Source organism: Rhincodon typus, chromosome 33 (genome assembly GCF_021869965.1).
Source record: "Rhincodon typus isolate 14 chromosome 33, sRhiTyp1.1, whole genome shotgun sequence".
In the NCBI taxonomy this organism is placed as follows: Eukaryota; Metazoa; Chordata; class Chondrichthyes; order Orectolobiformes; family Rhincodontidae; genus Rhincodon; species Rhincodon typus.
Genome location: NC_063364.1, coordinates 14,748,987 through 14,774,161, shown reverse-complemented (window position 1 = coordinate 14,774,161; position 25,175 = coordinate 14,748,987). Strand labels below are relative to the sequence as shown.

Genomic DNA, 25,175 nt, shown 5'->3' with positions numbered 1-25,175 from the left:
GTTATTTTTAACTATGACATATTTGGGAAGATCACAAGTCTCTTTACTTTAGGAGCTCAGAGATCACAATAGAAATATAGGGCTGAAATCGACCAAAAATTGGTTAAGTGCCAATTTTAGGGAGTTTCATGGAGGGGATCCTTTTATGATCCCTAGGAACTTTTCTCAAGCAACTCTGCACTTTTCACCTTATTAAGTAGGCAATATGCGCCCTGGCATCACTCTCACAATTCTTGCACTCAGCAGCAGCAAAATGCTTTCTGGTGGTAGGACGTTCCAATATTCATGCCATGTGTGCCACACTTAAACCCTAGTGGCACAATGTGTCAAACGCTGCCAGCCTGGTCTGAAATAGACACCTATGTCTGAACAGTGTAGCGCAAGGATAAGGGGCAACATACAATAGGCTGGTCAGCTGCTGCGGCCAGATACACAGAGACTTGTATCAAGAATTGTTGCTGCCTATTTCTCTCCACTGCCTAGGAAATAGCAATTTCCATATAAACGATACAAGATTAGGTCATAATAAGATGTCTATGCATGCAAAAAGGCCTCTGCTCACTCACTAGGGAGATTTTCATCTAGCCATTAAAAGCTTGGATGGAAAATGGGACACCTTTTTCTTGATGCTGAGAATTTCATTTTTCAATTGTCACCATAGTTTCCCAACTGACTTGCCACTCCCCATTGTACCAAGCCTGGGAAAGTTCAGCCCAGAGAGTCACAACTGTAGTGCAACACTAGACAAAAGTCACGTCAATCTGTAACCCTCAAACTTTTGAATGCAAATGGAAGTCTACCAACATAACTAGAGGACGCAGGGCTACAAGTGACTCGAGTGGCGACCCAGGAAAACAGGAGAAAAAACAATGACCTGCATTGAGTTCAGCTGTGTGGGTGAAGGACAACAAGAATGTCATGCATATGGAGCTCATCGATCTTGGATATAGAGTTTTCAGGCATTTTAGAGAAGGTAACAAGGGTGGGGTGTAGCATTGTTTGCTAACAAATCAATTACAGCAGTGAGGACGGGTGATATACTAAATGAAGCATAAAATGTGGCCTTACAGGTTGAGCTCAGAAAAGGGGCAGCCACACTGCTAGACACGTACAGTAGACTCCAAAATAGTGGGAGAGAGTTAAAGGAGCAAATACGTAAGCAAATTTCTGAGTGCAAAATCAATAAAGGCAATAATAGTTGGGGGCTGGTCAAAATCCTGGAATACCCTCCTTGATGACATTGTGGATCACCCTACAGCACATGGACTTCAGCTCAACAGCTCAACACCATCTTCTCAAGGGCAACTAGGGACAGACAATAATTGCTGGCCAGCCAGCGACGCCCACGTCCCACGAGTGAAAATTAAAGAAAAAGTGAGTTAAGCCCATATCGACTGGGATAGAGGCAGTGTGAAATTCTTGAATTACATTCAAGAGAACTTTTTAAACTCGCACATAAACTCAATAAGAAAGGGCCCAATTCCACATTTAGCCATTGGAAATTAAGTTGGACAGATAGACGAAACAGCAATGGGTGACCATCTTGGAGGTAGTGATCATAATAGAGTTAGATTCAGCATCATTAAGGAAAGTGACAAAGACAGAACAGGAGTAAATTGTGGTAAGGCAAATTTTACAAAGCTGAGAGATAATATGGCAAAAGTTAACTAGGTGCAGCTACTTAAAAGGAGAATCATTTGAAAAATCAGTTGGAGACATTAAAAACCTAGATTCTATGTCCACCCAAAGAAAAAGGGTGGTACTGCCAAATCTAGAACCACCTAGCTATCCAGAATCATTCAAGGACAAGGTAAAGCAGAAAAACAGATGTACAGAGGTGAAGTGAAAAAGGAAATTAGGGTACTGGATGTAAAATTCTTGAAAATACTTTTTAACATGAAAAGTATAGAAAAATGTTTTATCAATATATTAAGAGGAAGAGGATGGCAAAGGAAAGAGTTTTGCCTGTCGGCGATATACATGATAACTTGTGTTTAGATGCAGAAGCTGTTCACAGAATCACGGGTGATACCGCCCATTTTGCCTGCACCTGCTCTTCAAATGACCATCAACATGTGATGCAAATCTCCTGTCTTTTCCCTTGATCCTTGCACACTATTTCTATCCAAATAATCATCCAATGTCCTCTTGAATGGCTCAACTGAACCTTCCTCCGACATAATTCCAATCAGTACATTCCATACCCTAATAATTACTTGCTGTGTGAAAATGTTTTTTTCTCACATCACCCTTGGTTCTTTTGCAGATCATCTTAATTCAATGCCTCCCATTCTTGTTCCTTTCATGAGCAAGAACATCTTCTTCTTAGCTACTCTATCCAGCCTGCTCATGATTCTGAAAACCTCTATCAAGTCTCTGCTCAGTCTTCTGCTCTCCAAGGAAAACAGTCTCAACTTCTTCAATCTGTCCTCACAACTGAAGTTTCTCAATCCTTGAACCAGTCTTATAAGTCACTTCCGTCAACTCTCAGCAATGCATTCACATCCTTCCTATAATACGGCACCCACAAATGTACACAATTCTCCAGCTGAGTTCTAACAAGTGTCTAATGCAAGTTCAATATCACCTCCTTGCTCCTGTACTTTATGCCATTATTAAAGCCAAGGATACTGTATGCTTTATTAACTGCTCTGTTCACCTGTTCTCCCACCTCAATTATCTACTGTAGGCTGTTAAAGAAAGCCAGGAAGGAAACAGCGGATACTCAGGATTATTTTCCAAACCTCTCTAGAAAGAGGGGAGGTGCCAGAGGACTACGGGATGGTTAACATGGCTCCACTTTTCAAGAAAGGTGGTAGAAATAAACCAGGGAATTACAGATCACTGAGTCTCACAGTGGCAGGGAAACAACTGGAGAAAATTCTTAAGGAGAGAATTAATCTCCACTTGGACAGGCAAGGTTTGATCAGGGATAATCAGAGGGAGATCATGCCCAACAAATTTGGTTGAATTTTAAGAGGTGGTGATCTGGTGTTTAAATAAGGGTTACAGAATTGATATAGTTTATATAAGACTCCAGTAAAGACTTGGACAATGTCCCATATGAGGGACTGGCAAAAAAAAATATAAGACACAAGATCCAGGGTATATTGGCAAGGTGGATCCAAAACTGGCTTCTCATCAGGAGACAGAGGATGATGGTAGAAGGCTGTTTGCGTGACTGGAGGACAGTATTCAGTGCTGGGTCGTTCATTGTTTGTGATTTATATGAATGATATTGATGAAAATGAGGGACAGATGTTTTCAGACGACAAGAAGATTGACTCAGTGGTTAATAGTGAGGAGGAAGGTCTTGGGTTACAGTTAGATATACAGGGGTTTGGTGAGATGGGCAGATCAGTGGCAGATGGAATTTAACCTTGAAAAGTGTGAGGTGATGCATTTCGGAAGACATGACAAGACAAGGGAGTATTCTTTGAAAGGCAGGCCATTAGAAGATCAAAGGGAGAGGGACCTTGTGGTGCATGTTCAGAGATCCAGAAGCCAGCACAACAGGATGGGGTGCGGAGGGGATACGCCAGGATGTTGCCCTGCGATACAGCATTTCACGTATGAAAATAGGCTAGAAAGGCTCAGGTTTCCCTTAGTTGAAGATTCAATAACAAAGCAGCATAATTTTCAAGTGAAGGGCAAGGGCTTTACAGGGGATTTGAGGAATTTATTTTTCATCCAGGGGCTGGTGGGAATCTGGAATGCACTGCCTGGATGGCAAGTAGATTGGAAACTTCAACCTTTAAAATGTACATGGATAAGCACTTGAAATGTCATAACATCAAGGCTACGGGCCAAATGCTGGAACGTGAGATTAACATAGATAGGTCCATGCAGACTCAATAGGCCAAAGGGCCTCTTCTGTGCTGCATGGCTCTCTGACTCTGAATTCACAACTGTACAATGTAAAATGTTGGATGATCCGTAGTATGGAAGGATCTCTTATGAACAAAGGTTAAACAGACTGGAACTCTACTTGGAGTTAAAAAGTAGAATGAGGGGTGATATCTTAAAGGGGCTTGACAGGGTAAATGTTGAAAGGATGTTCCCCTCATAGGAAAGTCTAGGACCAGAGGCATCATCTAAGAATAAAGGGGTGCCAACTTAAAATCTGAGATGAGGAGAATTTCTTTTCTCAGAGAGTTAAGCATTTTTGGAACCTCTTGCCAAACAGCTGTGAGGGCAGAGTCCTTATGTATATTTATGACTGAGATAGGTGGATTCTCGATCAGTAGTGGAACCAAGAAACAGCAGCTCAGTCATGATCCTACTGAATGGCAGAGCAGACTCCAGTCGCTGAACTGCCTTCTCCTGTCCTTATTTCTTACGAACTTAAGGGGTAATAAATTAATTATGTTTTAACTTCAAGAGTTATGTGCAGTATTCCAATAACTGAACAAAAACAAACAGCTGATACTAATTGTGAATTTCACACTTACTACAATATAGCTACACCACAGAATTAAATTTCTGTGGTCAGAGACTGTTAGCTCATACACAGTTACACTCTGACATCCCAATGCTTACCAGTTTCCGGTGGAGCAAAGGTATACTGGCTGCTGGAAGATGAACCTAGATTCAATTCATCATCGTTTGTTTGCTCTTGTGCTGCAACTTCAGTTTCCTCCTGGACAGCCTGAAGATCTTCTACAGGTGGCGTTTCAAGGGTAACAATATCTGAATCATCACTAGTTGCACCAACAAAAGTACTGTCATCAGCCATTTTATCTTTTGCTGGCTAGAACAAGCAAACAGTAGTCTTTTGTTAAGTTTCCATTTAAAAAGTCAGAATCAGCAATAACCTTATTCCAGTAAGTCAACTAAGCAACATTCGACTATCTCACACTCTTGCCAGGTATTTAAAGTTACTTTGTTAGAACACTTCTGGCATAATGATTTTAATTTACTTTAAAATAGTTTGAATTGCAGTATTACAAAAGGTTTTGACTTCCAAGAAGGATCAACTTAAAAAAAAAGGAAAGAAATAGCAAATCAAAGAGTAGTGACTGGGGGCTATCAAGCCTGAGATATACAAGATTATAAAATGTTGACTTAAATGTAATAAGTTCCATTTTCCCCAAGGCAATTGAACTTAAGAAGAGATTGTACAACATCTTGAGTTCAATACAGGATCCAGGAAGGATTATACAAAGCAGTGCATTTACAGCTTAAGTGAATGAAAGGGCTAGAGACAAATGCAAATATGCTATATACTACTCAAACCTCCTGAGACTGAGAGTGAAGCCAATTAATATAAGCAGTGCTGGGATATACCCCAATAAAGAAAACAAGTTTTTTAAAAATTTATTAAATTAGGTAAAACAGCATGATTTTAAAACTTTACTTCAGTTAGCTGTGGTTGAAACTTGAGACGTGTAATGCAATCCTGGCACAGCAGCTCGCAGGATTTCTGATACTCTGCTACACCTAAGCCACATTGAATTGGCTTTCATAATCATGAGAGATTGTGTTAAAGGTGTTTTATACCCTTCCAAACGCTAGATGTTTTCTAAGTGCTTGTATCTTAGACCATTCTCACAGAATGCATTCAGCATCACTTCAGTTAAAATCAGCTGTGTACAGTTAGAGGTTATGTGCTACACAGGAATGATAAATTCCTAAATTCTAATAACTGTTTTTATTAGAGCTTTCATGATTCTATCACCTTCCTTCAATAACTTTAGTGGCAATATCATGCAATTTGTTAAACTTTCCACAGAAGCTGTGTGTGTCAACATCTGGCTATTTGAATATTGTGCCTCTGTGTTCATAACAGAACACAGGTTCCAATGTAATCTCACCTCAGAGAATAATTCCTTTTCTGCTAACGTAACTGAGGAGCTAAGAGTTTCTATTGGTAGTTCAGGCTGCTCAGTTTCATCTGCTGAAAAACAAATTATGCAGTGTAAAACATATCAAGCTTTCATTAAATTTAAACCATACAACAAATTATTCAAAAATGAAAACTAAGAAGTTGCCACAGTGAAATTCCTACAGACAAATGTCCTGGTTTACACAGGACCAGCTGCCAGGACTGACTACAGTTCTCAGTAAAACACCATTGTGCAGGACTTGCAGAAACCAAAGAACGCAATGCAGAGTTTCTATTTAATAAAATGTACTATAATCAAATGAAGCTTTTTATTTAATAAGTCTGAAGTTAAAATTATTCTAATAGATTACAAGTTCAAATTCAAATATAATAAAAGGCAAATGTAGAAGCTGATTATTATCCCACTATAACACTGTATCATAGAAAATATGAAGGAATGAACTAAGTGATAATCAAAATACATCAAAGATCTATTGTAAGAATTTTTTTCTATAGAAATGATAACTAATTAATATTAATAACAAAGTATTTTTCTATATCAAAACAAATTTGAATTTTCACATAACTAAAATGTGCATTCCACAATTAAAAGGTCTTGTGTGTTAGTAAATTCCTAAGAATTTATTAATTTTTCAGTTAGCAGTTTGTAAAGTATATAGCTGGCTTATTCCTAACCAAAAGGACTCATTCAAAGCATAGCAACACTTCATCTCAAGAAGTGATAATGTGCTTCTGCTTAGCATGGTCAATATTTGGAACCTCAGCATAGTGGAACACCTGTTTGCCAGGATAAGTAGTTGAAGTTAAAAGCTCTGGTCACAACAATACAGTAAAAATCCTTTGAAACAAAGGCACTTTCTCTCCTTAAATGCAACATATAGATATTTTAATCAACTTTTTCAGAAATGTTATTAAAGGGTCCAGAAGGGAAAGGTTTAGTATTTGTGCTAAACTACAGATTTAGAATAAAACCCTGGGAAGTCCCTGAAAAGTCTTTTACTGCCTAATTCAAAAATGGATATTGGTCTGTGAAACGTGGCAAATTAAAAACCAATGAAACACATTGCTTCAGAGGTCACAAGAAAGGAGAAAGTGAGAAAGAAGAGAAAATGAACTTGCACTTGTATGACCTCATGGAGAGCCATGGAACCTACTTCTTGTTTAATGAAGCACTTTTCATTGTAACTTATAGTTACTGCTATAAAGTTTGTTATTTTCCCAGCTCATGTTTTTACTGGACAAGTCAGATGCTAGACTGAAATTTGGCTTTATATATCATATTTGCTTTCTCAGTGGTCTTTAACTGAAAAAGAAGAATGCCATGCAGATTTGGTTTTAACAACAAAACAGAAATTTATTACTCACAAAAATGAAAATCAAAATAGAACAAACCATGTTCAATGATTTTCAAACACAAAGTAAAACTCAGTCCCATTAATCCCAAAAGCTCTCCTTTTGCAGTACTCACACCAGAGTGAATTCCTTCTCTATTATATCAATAGTGCTTCATTTAACTGTGGCTTCATAACAGTCTTGAGAGTCTGACAGTTGTATGAAGACTCAGGAAACAGCCAAGTTTAGACCTTCTTGGCTTCAAATAACACCTTCGCTGTTTTAACCAAATACTTCTGACTGGAACTTTAAAACTAAACTCCCTGCACTGCAGTAATCTATGGCTTAATAGTTCTAAGCTATCTCCCATCTTTAGGAGCAACTGTTTTACACATACAGTTTCAGCAAGACTTCTGCAAAACCTTTTCTTCCCCCAAACACTGAGTATTTCCCCTGATCAAAAAGAAAAAGAAAATCAAATTTCTGACCTCCTAACTAAAAGTCTACTGAACATTTCTTTATTATGTTCACTGAAAAACTCAAACAAAATCCCATTACACATCAGAACACCTTCAGAAACACCTACAAGTTGATGCATAAAAAAATCCAAACTCTAAAATAAATAATGCTAAAATATAGAAAAATCACACACCTTACGTAGAGAAATACAACAACATAAATTTAGATTTAAAAAAAAAGAATTATTTCATGGGAAGTGGGCACTAGCATTTGTTCCCCATCCCTATCTGGCCTCAAACTGAGAGATTTTGGAAGGCAGTTAACAGTCAAACACACTGCTGTGGGTCTGTAGTCACATGTAGGTCACACCTGGTAAGGACAGTGGATTTTCAGTGGGCCAAATGGGTTTTTACAATGATCAATGATAGTTTCATGGTCACAATTACTACTGTTCAATACGAAATTTATTAATTCATTTTAAATTTCACCAGGTTCCACTGAGATGTAAACCCAAAACCCTACTAGTCAAGTGACATTATCACTATGCCACCATCTCCACTCGTGTTAGCAAAGTTGGTCGATGAACAAATATTGGCCAAGACACCAGGAAAACTACTCCACAACAGGTTGGCTAATTCATTGATCTACTGATCAACATGTAAAGTTCTCACACCTGGGAAGGAATGGCAAGGGTAGCCGCGCTGACAGTAAATAGACTTGCCAGCCTCAAGCTTTTGGGCAGAAAGAGAGGGTGCAAAAGAACAGCTGTTGGTGTGAAAGAGAAAAGAAGCTGCAGGTTCCTTACAGGATATTAAATCCAGATGCAGAAGGGAAGTGGTCTTGTTACAATCCTGTTGGGGATAATTAATGTTTAAAAAAGAGAAATCCAAACAACCCGTAATTAAATGACAGAACTAAGCCACACAACTTCGTGTTTTTTTTACATATAACAGACTGTTGTATGTAAAAAGACTTTAAACGAAGCAAGCACTGTTAACTAAACACTGTAGTTTATTTTTAAAAAAAAGAACTGCACTATACAAGCTCAGTCCTACCTGTTACTTTGCCTCCCAAACAGGAGTTCCCATCTCTCTTGAAATAATGAAGGTTCATTCATTTCATTAGGGGACAACAAAGGTATGTCACAGGGCTCCGGAATTCACTCTAATTTTCCTCAATGTTCCAACTTTAATCTTGAAGGAAAAGGAGCTGAAAGATTTGCTCTAGTTTACAACTACTGCAATAAATCACCAGTTTTGGGAGCAGATGGCAGATCCTGAGCTGGGTTGATTACATCTCAGGAGAATCCAAAACCCAATAAAAGGAAAATGGACAAGGAGGGACATTCTACCCCAAAACCTCCTCCTCATTTACAATCCATCTGGCTTTGGAGCCATATTTATTGGCTTGAACTTTACAGGAATCAATTAACATAAACAGAACTCGACAATTTTACATATACAATTTTTCTCATCCTAGAAATTAGAGGGAGTGAGCAAGAAGATTAAACACTCTGCAGCATGAGAAAAAAATTAACTAAATAGAATTAACTGGAACATCCTGCACCATCCAGCATAAATGTACATCTAAAGTCTAAAATGTAGACACTATGTCACCAACTAATCTATTCACTTATAATTCTTAAATATTTAGTTCTTGCTAATAAAAATGCCTACATACTGAGCTCTTAAAAAAATGAGAAATGAAATACCCTTCAAAGCCTATCTAATAAATAACAGTTCATTGCACAGCAGTAAAGCTCTGTTTCTTGCAAATGTTTCACAGTAATTCCATTATCCCAATGGGACAGAAAGCTTATACAGTGAACAGCTAAGCCATAAGCATCAGAAAAGTCCCAGTACCATTCCACAGTCTCTACAGTTAGTTAAACAGGGGAATACCAACAAGGGAATAAAACTGCTCCTAGTTACCAAGGGAAAATTAGCCAGGGTCCCCACTCCTGATGTAGAATTTTGCAGGAAAAGCACAGAACCAGGTGAGAACCGTAAACAGGCAATGAACTGTCCTTTTCCAATTGCAAAGTTCCATCCATGCCCACATATGGATAGCAGTCATTTGGGAAAACTACTGGTGGGTATCCAATCTTCATGGTATAGTATTCCAGCAGGAGACGTTATGTAAATAATTGTTTAGTAGTACTGAATTTGAGATCATCAATTGGGCTCACAATGTGATGCATTTGCAGGTGCTAAAAGCTACATAAACAATTATACAGGACCTGTTTATGTAAGCAAATGGAATTTATATGTACATTGTACCTTTTTAATAACCTTTTCATGTTGTCAACTAATCTCTACTACATGGCAACACCTTGACCAATCAGATCAACTTGCCTGGTCTGAGAATTAAGATTGATCGGTAACTATTCTTACTACATCTCCATGGCAACGATGGCCCTACTAATCAGCACCCTCTTCTCATGTTGTTTTAAAAAAAAAATGTCCCCTTGTTCAAGTCTGTTTCCTGCATTCTGGTTCTGGTGAGTGCAAAATGAATAGCTTCAACTTCATGTTTCCTTTTAGCAATATTTGAGATGATATTTATATGCAGCTTCTTTACAGCAGAAGATTAAAAATAAAGAACATGTCTAGTATACTCATTAGCTACATTGCTTACCTTGCAATTCAAAAGGTTTGTCAAGTTGTTGTTCTGGCAAAGGCTTTGAAATGCCTTCAGCTTCTCCTTTGTCGGAGCTGAGAATCTCCACATCAGAACCCTAAGCAAAGGACATCATCAATCAACAATGTTAAAGTAGCACTTTAATAATTTATTTTCAAAAGCAAAATACATTTATCAATCAGCTATAGTTTGAAACTTTTCTCTTGGAGATCAACATGAAGGTGTGCACATCTTGATTCTGCATTTTATGCTAGATAGTCGACTTGAGTTCAGCAGCACCAACCACTCCCCAAGTGGACTGCAATGATTTCCACAAATCAGAGCATGACTTTATCTGCCCAATCGATAAGTAATTAATGGGGAAACTCCAAATCCCCTTTCCATAAGTGTATAATATGCCACAAATTAATTCATCTCTCTTCAACTTAAAATATATCTCAGGTTAAGAGTCCAGCTTTAAACTAACGAGTAACATATTTTAATGTATTGTACATTCAGCTCCCTAGTGTAGTTGCAAAGTTATTACATATTTCAAAACAATAACAATGACACCATGAACCATCTTTCATCATAAGACTGTTCCTGCTAAAATGTAGCTTGGTCATGTTGTTTGAATACAGAGTCTGTGGGATACACTGTTTGGATTGGATTACTATATTAATAATCTCCTGTTATTTTTGCTTTTGAAACGTAGAAGTTGGCAAAAGGTATTAAGGGATATGGGGCAAACAAAGGTCTGTGGAATTAAACTGAAGATCAGCCGTGAACTCACTGAACGGTGAAATAGGATTGAAGGGTTAAATGTCCTCTTCTTGTTCCTATGTTCCAGGAAGCTCATCTAGATTCCCAAATCCACACCACATGAAGTGGCATCAAATGCACTATTTATACCAACATTTCCCAAAATAAATTTATGTTTCAACTTTGTCCAGATGACGCAACTGGCAGCTAGTCTGCAATGGAAATTCCCTTCAGAAAGCAGCTAACTTTCAATAAAATGTTTCACAGAAAGTTAACCTGACGCAAAGTAAGACAGTGAAAATGCATTTAACCAATGTGTTTATATTACATCACTTTTAACAATTCATTATAGACAATCAGGAACAACGTGCTCAAACAAAAAGGGTGGGAGGACTATTTACTGGTACATTGGCAGTACATGGACACCAAGGTGAAAACAACTTTAAGATATTTATAATTACCAGCAGATTCATCTTTTAAAGTTAGGTTTAAACAGTGAATCCAGTGGATTGACTGCCTCTTCTTGTGATTTGTTATGAATATTAATGACATTTTATCCGCATTATATTTAATGATACCTGTCAGTGCCAACAGTTCAATTGCTAAACACAGCATGGTATATTCAACATATAATGGGCAGCTTGCTGCACCAATTGACCAAAATTGTCCTCTTGTTGAAAAATTCAACCAAATGCCATCAAATCACCTGGCAGAATGATACTCAATAGTCAGTGGCTGGAAAGCATTTCAGATCATCTAAAACTTCACAACACCCACCACATTTCTGATGAAGGGTCTAGGCCCGAAACGTCAGCCTTCCTGCTCCTATGATGCTGCTTGGCCTGCTGTGTTCATCCAGCTCTACACCTTGTTAAACCCACTACATAAATATAGTTGGCTGAAATTCTCTCATACTGTTCAGCACAAAATTTCTGAAAACCTGATGGATGCTTTATGCCAAAACCTCTGCAAGCATATTTCCTTAATCAATTGTGCTGTTCCTGAGATACATCCACCAAAATCCCACCTAGCTCATTAACATAGCTCTTGCCCCTAACAAAAAGCCATTCTGAACAGGTATACATTTATATCCAAAATTTAAAAGTTACAAGATGGAATTTCTCTATTTCTGACATTACAGCATCATATTTTAGTGACATTTTATTAATACTAGTTATATATGTCAATCTTTTTGTAATGCATCATATCCTGTTACATGAAAATGCGAAAGGTTTCCACAATTTTTTTTCAACAGTACTTAATGTACATAAAAGGTTGGATGATTTCAAAATTTATATTTCATAATATTAATTAGAAAAACATGGTCTTAACAAATGATATCATACTGCTCCAAATATTTCTGGCCTTAATGCAATTAGTATATTGTTACAGAATTTTCGTATTTAGATTGAGCCAAATTTACAGGTAATATTGTACATGAAAATTGCAGCGATACACTGGATTAAAGCTACATGGTTCTTAGAACAGCTCTTTAATTCTTGCAAAGTGCAAAAGATTGTAAAGCTGAAATAACTGTTCTTTAATTCCAGGGTTCCACTTAGTAAGCATAGAAGTTAAAAGCAAAAAGGAGAAAGTATTTTGAATATAAAAAGATAATTACATATCTGGGATGTTATGAAAATAAGTCATCAACGCTAGCTTTGTGGTTGATATTTACCTCATGTACTGTTTCTTCCAGAAAACCCATCTTTAGATCTGTCCCAACAGGGGCTCGAAGATAAGAACATCGATAAATAATGCAAATCCGCATAATTTATTGATCTCTTACCAAAATAAGAAATCAATCCCAAAGGTATCATTGCCAGATCAGTTTAACACCATCCCATCAGCTTATGTACATTTTCCAGTTAAAATACTCACTAATTTTCACCCAGGTCGGAAAGGACAGAAAGCCACACTATTTTGTATGGCAAACTTCTCCATCATCAAGACAGACAACAAAAAAAAAACAATAATAACTTTAGCTAGAAATAACTCAAAATATGCTCAGTATTATTCTGATCTACTTTCACTGCTGTTCCAGAATTTTTTTAAGTATACATTTATATACACTTGCACATGGAAACATACAGCATATAATCACATATCATTTCATCTTGCAATGTTTCTAGTATACCAGACAGTTACAACAAGCATAGTAGTGAACAGAAACCATTATGCCCTAATTTTGTTTATGATGGATCTATTTTGTTTTGAAAAAAAAACATACATGCATTTTTGTTCTTTCACATGACGTGGACATCACTGGCTAGGCCAGTATTTATTGCTCATCACTAATTTTCTCAGAGAAGTTAACAGTAAGCTACCTTCTTGAACTGCTGTCATCCTTGTGGTGTACAAAATCACAAAGTACCATTAAGGAAGAAGATCCAGGATACTGACCTAGCAACAGTGGAGGAATGGCAAGATAATTCCAAATCAGGATGGTGTATGGTTTAGAAGGGAATTTGTGGTTGGTTTGGGCCCATGTAGAGACTGCCCTTGGCTGTCTAAGTGGCAGAAGTCACGGGTTTGGAAGGTGCTATCAAGGAAGCCTCAGTGAGTTACTGCAGTGCATCTCTTTAGATGGTACACACTGCTGCAACTGTGCATTGGTGGTAAAGGGAGCAAATATTCAAAGTGGTGGATGTCCTGGATGATTTCTAGGTCAAGTGTTGTTGGAGCTGCACCCATCCAGGTAGTTGAGAGTATTCCATCACCCTTTTCATCTGTGCCTTGTAGATGATGGAGAGACTTTGGGGAAGACGAGACTTGAGTTACTCGCAGCAGAATTCTTGGCCTCTGACCTGCTCTTGTCACAACAACATGCATCGAGCTAGTCAAGATCAATTTCTGTCAATGGCAATCACCGAGCAAGAGTAAACATCCAGGGTTGACTAATGACATTTAAAAGTAACAGGTTTCCAGTGTTATTTTAAACAACTTTTTCAATAAAGATTTAAATATACAATATCCAATTTTTCTCATTACAACTACTTTATCTCTTAAAAAAAAGTCTGTCTTTCCCTTGTATGTTAATGATATACATTAATCAGAAGCTCTTTACAAAAGTTTCCATTGTGGGACTTATTTTTAAATGATTATGAAGATCTTGCATTTGTTACATCAGCCTAGACACAAAGATTCTGTACTCCAAATAGAACATAGGATTTTCACAATATATATGCAATGCTACATCATCGTAACTATGCATAAATATATTTTTTCTAGTCACTTGGAATAAATTAAAACAGTTAATTAAGTGACAAATTCCAAAGAAAACTATGCAAATATATAAGTTGACTATGCTACATAGACCATTGCACAATGCGAAACAATTGTGGAGGGACTTCCCCATCTGCTTATGTGCACCAAAATCATAAAAACTTATGAAGACCTGGAACATGATTCTGCAATAGAATGTGCAAAGCAAATCTTGCTTTTTTGTAAAACACAAGTTATTGCACAGTTAGTTCTTACATCTCATAATTTTTAAAAACTCAATTCTTCAGTGCACAGATAAACCACAATTATAACATTCCATTTCTTAAGCACTATGATATAAGAAAAATATTGTATACTTCATGGTTAATTATGGTCCAACCACAGGATGATTCACTATCGCTGGAACTCTCTGACATCTTCACGCCAAGGTAACTGCAAAACAAGTAATATCAAAATTAGCAAAAAAAAAATCAAATTTTCATTAAGACTGATACTTTTCCAAACAACATTCATTTTGTTTTGTCTGTTATTAAAAACATATGTAAACAAATGTTTCTGGAACCCAAACAACACTATTTAAACTCCACTGGCACTCATGAAAAGCCAACATGCAGTGTGCTCTTAATTTGTGCCAAAGGAAAAACTTTCTATTCTGTTTAATTAAAATTATTTAATTAAAACTAGAGAACAATTAAAATTTATGCCAGTTTAAAAAAAAACTTTGGATTAATAGTACGCTACATCATATATTGTAAGAACAGCTTGTTTTTGTTTGAGGAATCATGTGACCCATCTGTCCTCCCTGAACCAAGGTCACTGGTCACAACAACAGCTGCACAGCGCAGTTCAAACTTAAAATAAAAGTGGGGCTTTCAACAATATTATATTTATATATGGTTGTTAAATATAGCCCTATGACGACACCTCTAGTCTGCACATACAATCCCATTTAAAAACTCACGAGTGTTCTCGCAGCTACCAATGCGAACTGGAATTTAAGCCTGCAAGACAACCATTTGTTAGTTATTTTAATCACAAACATACAAACAAGGAACAGGAGTGGGTTATTTCGCTCCTCAAGCCAATTAAAGGCAAACTCTTTTTACTTTGATTTTCTTTCATGGACTAAATATCATACCCCAGATGCAAACTCAGATATTTCCAATATTTACCCAACTATGCATCCTACCCCATTTATAAAACCCAGATTTGCTTCATATTTCAAAGTTTTTCAATTGTGTAATACTTTTCATTCAAAGTGAAAGTAGCAGAGAAACTTGTGAAACTGCTATTAAGATTATACCGCTAAGTAAGCCTGTTTCCTGCAATAGTTCAGGATGTACACATTTCAGGCATTATTTTTCGCAGTGCAGTACAGCTTTCACCGTTATTCGCAAAAAATGGAAAACAGGTATTACAATAATTATCATGGGATCTGAAAGAAACCAAAAGGTTTTTAGTACCTTCCCATTATGTTTAATAGCATTGGTGGTAAAAAAAAAAAGCCATGCTGCTCTCATTGCTTAAGTTATTCCTAACATTGTACTATCACTACTGTATCAAATCAAATTGAAAGCAAAAACATGGATCTCAAAATGTGCTCTTTATGGCTCAACCCAGTTGTTACTGATCAGCGTATGAGAGCAATAAATCAAACTCGCTGGCACATATAAAGATCAGTCATCAATGGTGTAGCAACCTCAAGAGGTTGAACAGTCTACTGCTGCTCCTAATTCACGTGTGTAACATCAGTGTTTTGCACTAGAAAACTACTAGAAGATGAGCATTTAGCTTATGTGCTTACAAACCACGCTGATAATTGGAGACAATATTGAATCATGCCTGCTTAGATCAACATTCATTCAGACTGTCAAATCCAATTTTCAGAAATCCAGTACTGGAAGTGTCAAAGCAAAATAGAGGAAGGATTGACAAGGATAGAAATTTTACCCTTAAATGCCCTTTTTCATGCTTTGTAAATAGTAATAAATTATGTGCTGGTAACAAAACAGATCAGCACTGTACATTTTTTTCCAAATTACAGTGGAACCTTGATTGTCCAGCATGATGAAGGGCAGGTGAATCATAATTGGTGCATAATTAAATTGGAGTTCAATGCTGAGACTATTCCACACTATAGTCCTTGAATAGAAATAACAATTCAAATTTTAAAATGGTCTCAGCAAATGGCAGGACCCATTTTGAGGTGCATATCATGCAGTGAACTTTATTCCAAAGAGATTTAGTATTGACCAGCAAAAGTGATTAGCCTATGTCACATGAGTATGCATGGAAGTTTTATTGAGGTCTATAGAAGACCCAAGCGAAATTGCAGCCCAAAAGCTGAAAGATGTGACTCGACTCCAAGTCCCTAACTCCTAACAATCCAGTTTTCATGTAATGATTTGGAACATATATTTTTGAAATAATCAAAATTGGGGTTGTATTTCGTACAGAGAAGAGGAAGCAGTTAACACTTCATAAAAGGTTTGCAAAATTATGCAATATTTTGAGAGGAAAAGTATTTTCAATAATTGCCAAATCAGTAGTCAAACTTCATTGCAAAAATTACATTGCAAACAAAAGAACAGGGACTGAGGAAGGGTCACCGGACCCGAAACGTTAACTGTTTTCTCCTTCACAGATGTTGCCAGACCTGCTGAGCTTTTCCAGCAACTTTGTTTTTGTTCCTGATTTACAGCATCCACAGTTCTTTTGGTTTTTATTAGGGACAATTACATGTATAGTTCTGTAAAGTAGCCTATTGCGCCACTACATTAAATGTGGCCTATCAAGAAATATTAATTTCATATACCAACAAATATCTTTCTGTTTAATCACCAATTTATTTAAATTCAAAATACAATTGCATTTGCTCACACAACACTCAGTAGTGGTTGATACTATATACATAAAAAACAGTGAATCTTCAGCATTTACTGCATGCATGCATGGATGTTCCTGATTTTTGACTGGGATCCAGTGTTTTTTGTAAGTTTCTCCCAATTACAGACACCAAGAAGAAAAAAAAAGTATTTTCAAAGGAAAACAAAATATAGAAAAGATTAGATTAAAAAGTCTAAAATTGCATTTAAAAAAAGAAATTCAGAACTTAAAAAACTAGGAAAGGGTTGTACAGAACAGAAATGACTACATTGCAAACAGAAGTTTATTCTGGTTAATAGTGTAAGTTAAATTCTGAGTTCATCTTTGGTTTACAGTGGTTTCATTTTACACGCTTATGATGTAACAAGGACAATAAACATAGACTTTTCATTGTGGAAGTGGTTTCCAGCCAATGAATAACCCTGCTCTTCAAAATAAATGGGGTTATGGGGATAGGGTGGGGGTTATGTCTGGGAGGATGCTCTTCGGAGGGTCAGTGTTGACTTGATGGGCCAAATGGCCCCTCTCTGCATTATGGGGATTCTATGAAATACTTGCAGTTTAAGACTGGTTCAAAGACACTAATATTCTGCACTGTTTCAGTAGCTTTATTACCATAAGATGGTATTAATCTCAAACAAGACAAGAATCTAAAGATTAAATTCACAATCACAAATGATACAATGTTGTAGGCAAATTATTTATTGTTACAAAGGAGGCAAGTTAATTAAGATGTTTGGGCAAAAACAGCAGTTAGGCAACTTGATTTTACTTTAAAAACTAACAGCACAATAAGTTCTCAGAAAAGTGAATATTATGAACAGGATGAAAATAAAACCAAATGGTTTGGTACAAATGAAGGGATAATACAACAAGCATAACTGAAGTTACTGACAATGAAACAGTCCTCCTTAACCCAAAGTCTCTTCTGGTTCTAAGAAAATTTTCTGTTTGAATAAAACCCAAAATAGTCACTGAAATTATAGTTATTGAGATAATGCATTGTTTGCCTGCCCACATCCCACAGAGTCATTCCAGCAGGCTGAATTACCTCCTCCTGTGTTGTAACCATTGGATGATATAATTTTCCACTTTGTTGAATTGTCAATGACAGTTGTGCTGCTGGAGAAAAATGCCAGACAGAAACCAGGAATCATGTGGAGGAGGGGAAAGAAGCTTGACCATATCAGAGGTAAGAAAATAAAAGGTTTTGCAACCTCAAGTAAATCCTTGTTCCATAAAAGATTGCGATTTCTATCTGAATCCTTGGTAGGCTAATAACAGAATTATAAGGAATTCTTGTTCTTCGACTTAGATGCACATATTGAATCTTTAAATCATAGTAGCCCCATTCTATACTTTGGTCCTTGATAGCGATCATGTAAATCATCATTGCAATCACAGGGGTACTAATGTTCCTTTCACACCCATGCTGTGATTATTGTCAGCATCATGGCTTATGAAACAGTCACTGGAGAGTGCTGGAAAGTTGGGGAGCAATGACTTGGTTGTAAACTGTCTTCCCAGGGAAATTAGGGAAGTGCAGAAAGAGCTGCCCAAAATACAGATCATGGTTTGCAAAACAAACAAAACAAACAATATCAGCAATTGTTCCTCATCGACTGCTGCTGTCAAAGGACGGTTTCCTCATCAACTGTGATCAAAGGATGGTTGTGAAGAAGGCACTTGCGGAGCTCCAGTTTAATTTCATTCTTCACCAGTACACCGGGCAGTATGGGAGGTGCGCGTTACTCCCATTGCCATAAATAACGGGGAAAAACATAGGGTGGGGGAGGGGGAATTACGTAAGTAAGAGTGCAATCAGATCATGCAATCGTTTGCAATCTGTGTGAAGGAAAACCAGAGCTGCTGGATCGGAAGCCTGAAGAAAGTGAAGCCGCTACTAAACCAAAATAAACAGTGACTGTGGAATGCCTCCTTTCAGTGCGCAGTAATAATAGCAGGGAGGCAGAGACGCGCCTGAGCCTCTCGGAGCTGCAGCACGGCTTAAGGTGGAGGGGGGCGGGCGGAGTCGGGGAAACGGGCCATTCGAGGCAGGGCAAGGTTAACCTCCAGCCGAGGAACCGAGGCCCTCAGTCCTTCCCGACAGCGGCCTCTCCCAAATCAGATCAATCCCAATCACCACTTCCTGGGGCCCGCCGTCCGTCACCCCGGGAGACAGTGGCGATCGCGACCCGCTCACACCGAGCCGGACCTCAAACCCAGACCCGCACCCCAACAGCCTTACCTGCCGCCTCTCCCTTCAGCCGGCGATAAATAAAACGCTGTTGGTGACCGGTTAAAAAACAACAGCCTCCGGACGCTGCTGCCAGCCCCCACCCCTCCCCCTCCTCTTGTGATGTTTTGACTGACGCTGCGGAGCGAAGCCCCGCCCCCTCCCGGCCGTGGATGCACGCGTGCGCGCAAGCCCGCCTCCCCGCGTGGCATTCTGGGACTTGCAGTCCCAGAACCACGGGGCTTCCCCGCTCACCGAACGAGCCGTCCACGCCGCAACCGGACTACAACCAGAATGCACCACGCAAACGCGCTCTGGTGACGCCCCTTTCATGACGAACAACCAATCAGACACCGTTACCAAGGCGCCGCTGCCACAACAAACAGCTCGAGCCGAACAATGGTTCCATGGCAACCAGGGGCTAAGGGTGGCAGAGGGGTTGCATTGATTGCAATATTTCCCTCTGGACCCTGCTGCATGGCACACTCAAACTGTTACTTGGCCAAAAGAGAGCTGCAGAAAGTGAGAAAAACAAAGAACTGTGGGTGCTGGGAATCAGAAATAGAGAAGGGGGACCGTTTAAAGGTACTGTTCCAACTGGGAAGACCCGAAGCTTCGTATTGAAAGGGACCATGAGCTGTCATGCCACTCCAGCGACTGCTCGAACGGTTCAGTTCAAAGACCCAATATGTGGTGATGATCCAGCTGCTCCACAGGTTGAGCCCAGAGATGACAATATCAACTCGTCCCTCGCTCGAAAGGTTCACTTTGAAGACTCGGTGTGTGATAATCTCAAACTGCCCTTTTCAAAAGTTGAGTCTGCAAATTGTGAAATTGATCCCAATTCACCCCTAGCTCAGAAGGATCAGATTGAAGACTCAATTTGTAAGGAATTTAACCAATCTTTTGCCCCTAAGGTTGAATCTGAAGACATAGTTTATGAGGATGCTGATTTAGCCCATGCTCGGAAGGTTCAGTGTAATGAAGTGCGGGACGATTTCAATCCAGCTTTTGTTGTAAAGGCATGTAATGACAGCGTGTGTGATGATATCCGTTTATCCTTTGCTCCAAAGGGTGAGTGTAAAAGCTCAGTCCGTGATGATCACAGTCAATGTTTTGCTTCAGAAGTTGAGCATAAGAAGGAAATGAATGGTGATAGTCCTGTTCCAGTCGCTGCTGCAAAAGCAGGGGATGAGAAGCTGTGGTCTCCCTGCGCGAATCCTGGTAACCCAATCTTTTCCTGCATGGCAAAGTTCCCGACGGCACCATTTTCCCCCGTTCCGTTCGTTAAACCACAAAATCCACTTTTCAGAACCACCAGTGCGGCGTATGGGTCCAACCAACCGACTTGTGAAATTGCTCCTTCAGTCTACAAACCACTAACGCAGTCCTTCTCTGCGATGCTCCAAACCGGCGGAATGTACCGTAACCGTTCTTTAAATACTGGGTCGGATAAAAAGAGAGTGCACGATTTTCTCCCCTTATAACTCGACTGTACGGGGAGCGAAGTCGTCGTGATTCGAGAGTGCATGTGGTCTTGTAATCATACAAGCTTTCGGAGCGCAGCCCCTTCGTTAGGTGCAATGAGGAAGGGTGCACCTGACGAAGGGCTGCGCTTCGAAAGCTTGTATGATTACAAATAAACCTGTTGGACTATAACCTGGTGTACTGTGACTTCTGACTTTGTCCAACCTAGTCCAACACTGGCACCTCCACATCATGATCTTGTAGTAGTCAACCGGATGATATATTATGGTAATATTTGTTGGCATAGTGAATAGAACAGTTCAGTTATGTTTGTGAACAGGGGAGAGATTGTGTAAAATATTCAACATTCGTGTAGTTCAGTATTCACCTGTGTACAACCGCACTCTTGTCATAATTTTTCAGGGATGCATTCGGAGGAAGATAGTCAGACTCAACAAATGTTAAGAACTAGCAATCAAAAGCTTTTCTTTCACGTAAAATCCTACAAACTCAGCCCCTCCCCCCTCCACCTCACTCACACCGGATAGTGCTGTTGCACCTTGCATTCGCTTAGCGCACGAAGTCTGCTCGGCAATGTAATGCAGCACACTAGCTCTAAGGAGCTGCTGTCTTACGGTTGCATTTCAAAAGGCTTTCAGCACAGTACCACTTCCCCTTCTCACCATTTCCTTTTTCTGCAGCAACTTGTAAAAGCAATGGTTCAGTTCCCACCCCCACACCCCACAGTTCCCTGCCCTGACATTTCAGTTCTATCCCTATGTTTGTAATTTAGACAAAATAGCTCCAGATCTTACTTCTGTCTGGGTCCTGTGCCAGTCATTTGTTTAGGCCCTGCTTTCCAATCTGTGACCTGAAATACCAATCTAATTTATCCTGTTTAACTTTAAAATACCTCCCAACTCCAACAATTTAAAGAATGGTCCTGCCTCAACAATTAATTCTCTCGAGAATCATCCTATAATTTTAAAGGCCACCCTTTTTTTCCATTTTGACAGCTCTGCTCCTGCTGATTAAGTAATATATTAAAATTGTTGTACATAGTATGTAGCTGCTGAATATGTCACACTTGCTTCATTCCCAAATATACATTGTTCATAACTTCCCTAATATAAACATCATGTAATTCAATTACTATTGGGATCTGGTGTGTCAATAAAATCCAGTTTAAATTACATTACTATTAAGTGTTTGTTTACCCCACAATGCTAAAGATACAGTCTAAATCCAGGGTCAGAATGTCCAACTATTTTGCTTTGATGTTGTATGGACCAAGACTCGATTGTGCTGTTGAAGTAGGTTTAAAAACCTATGGTGATGATGAGTTAACTTAAATGTCTAGTCAATGTTCATCTTCCTACGGGTACTCTAAACATTTGAAATGAACTTGTGTATGCCTAAGTGTCTTGCATTTATATCTGTTGTGGAGCTGCTGTTTAATAAAATATCTCTGTATATCTTGTTCATTATATTGTCAAAACCAAATCAGTTTCAAAAGAATTTATGAGTGTGCCAATTAGACACCTTAGATATACCAATTAGCATTGTCTTGAGATTCATAAATGAGTGTACTGTAGGAATCCTGAATCCAGGTGTGTTTGTGTTCCATACGGTAGAGCAACATATCCATGTGGAGCCGATGAAAAGGGAACAAAGCCCATAACAACCAGGAGAGAACCCACTGAGTACGAAGAGAAAAAAAAACTGATTGCAGAGGGGGCTTTGTGGGCTACTACATTTATTATGGATCAAATCTCAACCAAGTTTCCTTATGACCCTCAATGCTTTAGCAGTTATACGATGCAGATACCACAGAGTCAGACCCAGCAGAAAGGAAAATGGCTGTGGTTGTTAGAGGTCAATTGCTGTTCCAGGACACATCTGTCCAGAAATTTCTCAGGGTAGTGTCCTCAACCCAACCATCTTCAAATGCTTCATCAATAATCTACTCTCCATCATTAGTTCAGAAGTGGGGATGTTCGATGATGATTGCACAATGTTCAGCATCATTTGTGACTCCTCAAATACTCAAGCAATCCATGTCCAAATGCACATAGACCAGGACAGATCCAAGTTTGAGCAAATGGCAAGTAACATTCATGCCATACAAATACCACGCAATGATTAGCTCTGAAAAGAGAGAATCATCACTCAATTCTCTCATTGGCGATCTCCTGGCAGTTACCACTGATCAGAAACTGAACTTGTCTAGCAGTACAGATATTGTGGTTACCTGTAGTGAATAACCTCCTGACTTTCCAAAGACTGCCTACAATCTACAAGGCACAAGTCAAGAGTGGATTGGAACACTCCCCAGTTGTCTGGTTTAATACAGCTCCTACAACTTTCAAGAATTCAACATCATCAGGACAAACTAGCCCACTTGATTGGCACCACATCCATAAACATTCATTCTCTCTACTACCAACACTCATTAGCAGCAGTGTGTTCCATCTACAAGATGCACTCTAGAAATTCACTAAAGACTCTTTAGGACCTTCCAAACCCATGACATCCACCATCAAGGAGGATGAGACAGTAGATACATGGGAACACCATCACCTGCATGTTCCTCTCCAATTCACTTACCATCCAGACTTGGAAATATATTGCTGTACCTTCTCTTTGCTGTGTCAAAATCTTGGAAGTCACTAACCAATGCATTGTACATGTATGTACACCAAATGGGTTGCAGTGGTTCAAGAAGATGGCTCACCACCACCTTCTCAAGGGCAATTAGGGGTGGGCAATAAGTGCTGGCTGACCCTGTGAGACCGACCCTGAATAAACTTTTTTTAAAAATACCAGTACAATGCTCAACTTCACCCTATTCAATACGATAAGTATCATCAAATTTTACAGCACAGAATGGAGTCCCTCAGCCCATCATTTCTGTTCCAGGTCCTCAAAAATCTGTTCATTGTAGTCTCACATTGCCCATATCTATATGTGATCTCTAACATGTCCTCTATCTAAACAATATTTATCCACAAAAAACATACTGTTTGAACACAAATACCAAATATTGTGTGAAAAACTTTACAGTTATGCATCGCTCTACTTCACTTTCTTGAAACTATGCTATTATGTGCTATTGATGTTAAAGAAGTCCCTATGATCTTCCTTAGCACAAGAGATTTAATTGCTTAAAAAAGCATAAATCCATACTTCAATTCATATTATCTGCTTGAAATTTCAATAAGTTATAAGTTCAAATGTATAAATGAAAGCCAGCTTGTTTACACCTATTTTCAAAGTAATCATCAAACAGAACAAAGGTGCTTGAATTGTATTTTCTCCAAATGATGCCTCTGACAATATATTAAAGAAACAGAAAAGGCAAAAAATACCCAACAGGTCAGCCAATGTCTGCACAGAAAATCACAGTTCAATTACCCATTGTCTTTCTTCTGGTTTTACATATCACAAAATGTATCATGTTATCAAACTGCTAGCCCATAGTAATGTAGCTACTTCCTTCAGAAAACAAGCTGATAAAATGAAGCTATAAGGAGCTCCAAAGAAATGAAGCATATAACAAAGATGTTAAAACCTTGTTAATAACTGCATTTTGCTGAATATTCCTTCACTTCTTTTGATACTACTTTATGTCCTCTAAACACTTCAGAAGTTTCAAAAAGTTAGTATTCTTTTTTGTGTGGTGTGAATTATCCCAAGGACAGATCCTATGCCCATTTCCCCTTGCCTTGCACTGCTCTTCAGTTGTTTATAAGAACCTGCCATTGACAACTACCAAGAGCCAATAAGCAATATAACAGAAAAGAATACAAGTTGACTTCCTGTTATCTTCCCCAAGTGCATTTAAAGGAAACAAAAACCACTTTTGCTGAGGTATTCTCTGCCTGTAAGCAGCTGTAACCTTGAGGTTCTCACTATTGCATCATCATCACCAAAAATTTGCTGGTTCTGCCACCGAGTCTGGTTTGTAAGTTCGAGTATGGATCCCTGACTTAAGCCTGAGGCAACTCACAGAAGGGCAGGGAAGACCACCTCAGATATCAAATGATCCTGCTACCACAAATCATCTCTACAGCACAATTTTATTTTCCTGAATGCTGTAATTTGTTATCCAAAGCACTGTAGTAAATGTGATAAATAACAGTCCTTGATGATTTTAAATATCAGTTTGCAATTTCACTGCCAAAGTAAAACTTTCTGTCCTTGGTCCTGTACAATTTAAAATAGCTATGGTTTAAAAGAAAGGCTGCTCTTAATTCCAAAATGGTGGACCAGAGAAATTTCATCAATATATACTAGAAAGGGATGGAATCCCTTTGTTAAATGATAAGCCTTTACTTTATGATG

At 38.5% G+C, this 25,175-nt stretch overlaps 2 protein-coding genes across 10 annotated transcripts in view; one reads left to right on the top strand and one right to left on the bottom strand.

The window, feature by feature from the left end:
- The window catches only part of ccpg1 (cell cycle progression 1), a 49,823-nt gene extending 30,315 nt beyond the window's left edge, over nt 1–19,508 (bottom strand). For 3 of the 9 annotated variants that reach the window (XM_020519944.2, XM_020519943.2, XM_048616118.1), the window contains exons 1-5: nt 19,377–19,482; nt 14,599–14,674; nt 10,274–10,373; nt 5,814–5,896; nt 4,540–4,750 (exon numbers count right to left, since the gene is read on the bottom strand). In XM_020519944.2, coding sequence (XP_020375533.1) covers nt 4,540–4,750; nt 5,814–5,896; nt 10,274–10,373; nt 14,599–14,658 — 454 coding nt within the window. In that variant the 5' untranslated portion in view covers nt 14,659–14,674; nt 19,377–19,482. Of the gene's footprint in view, nt 1–4,539; nt 4,751–5,813; nt 5,897–10,273; nt 10,374–14,598; nt 14,675–15,203; nt 15,244–19,376 lie in introns of all 9 variants that reach the window. The other 6 variants (XM_048616117.1, XM_048616116.1, XM_048616115.1 and 3 more) reach the window with 5 other exon arrangements.
- Nucleotides 19,509–19,746: 238 nt separating this feature from the next.
- On the top strand, nt 19,747–20,900 carry LOC125486803. The gene has a single exon (XM_048616031.1). The coding sequence runs from the start codon at nt 19,997–19,999 to the stop codon at nt 20,849–20,851; it is 855 nt and encodes a 284-aa protein (XP_048471988.1). The 5' UTR covers nt 19,747–19,996; the 3' UTR covers nt 20,852–20,900.
- Nucleotides 20,901–25,175: the final 4,275 nt, after the last annotated feature.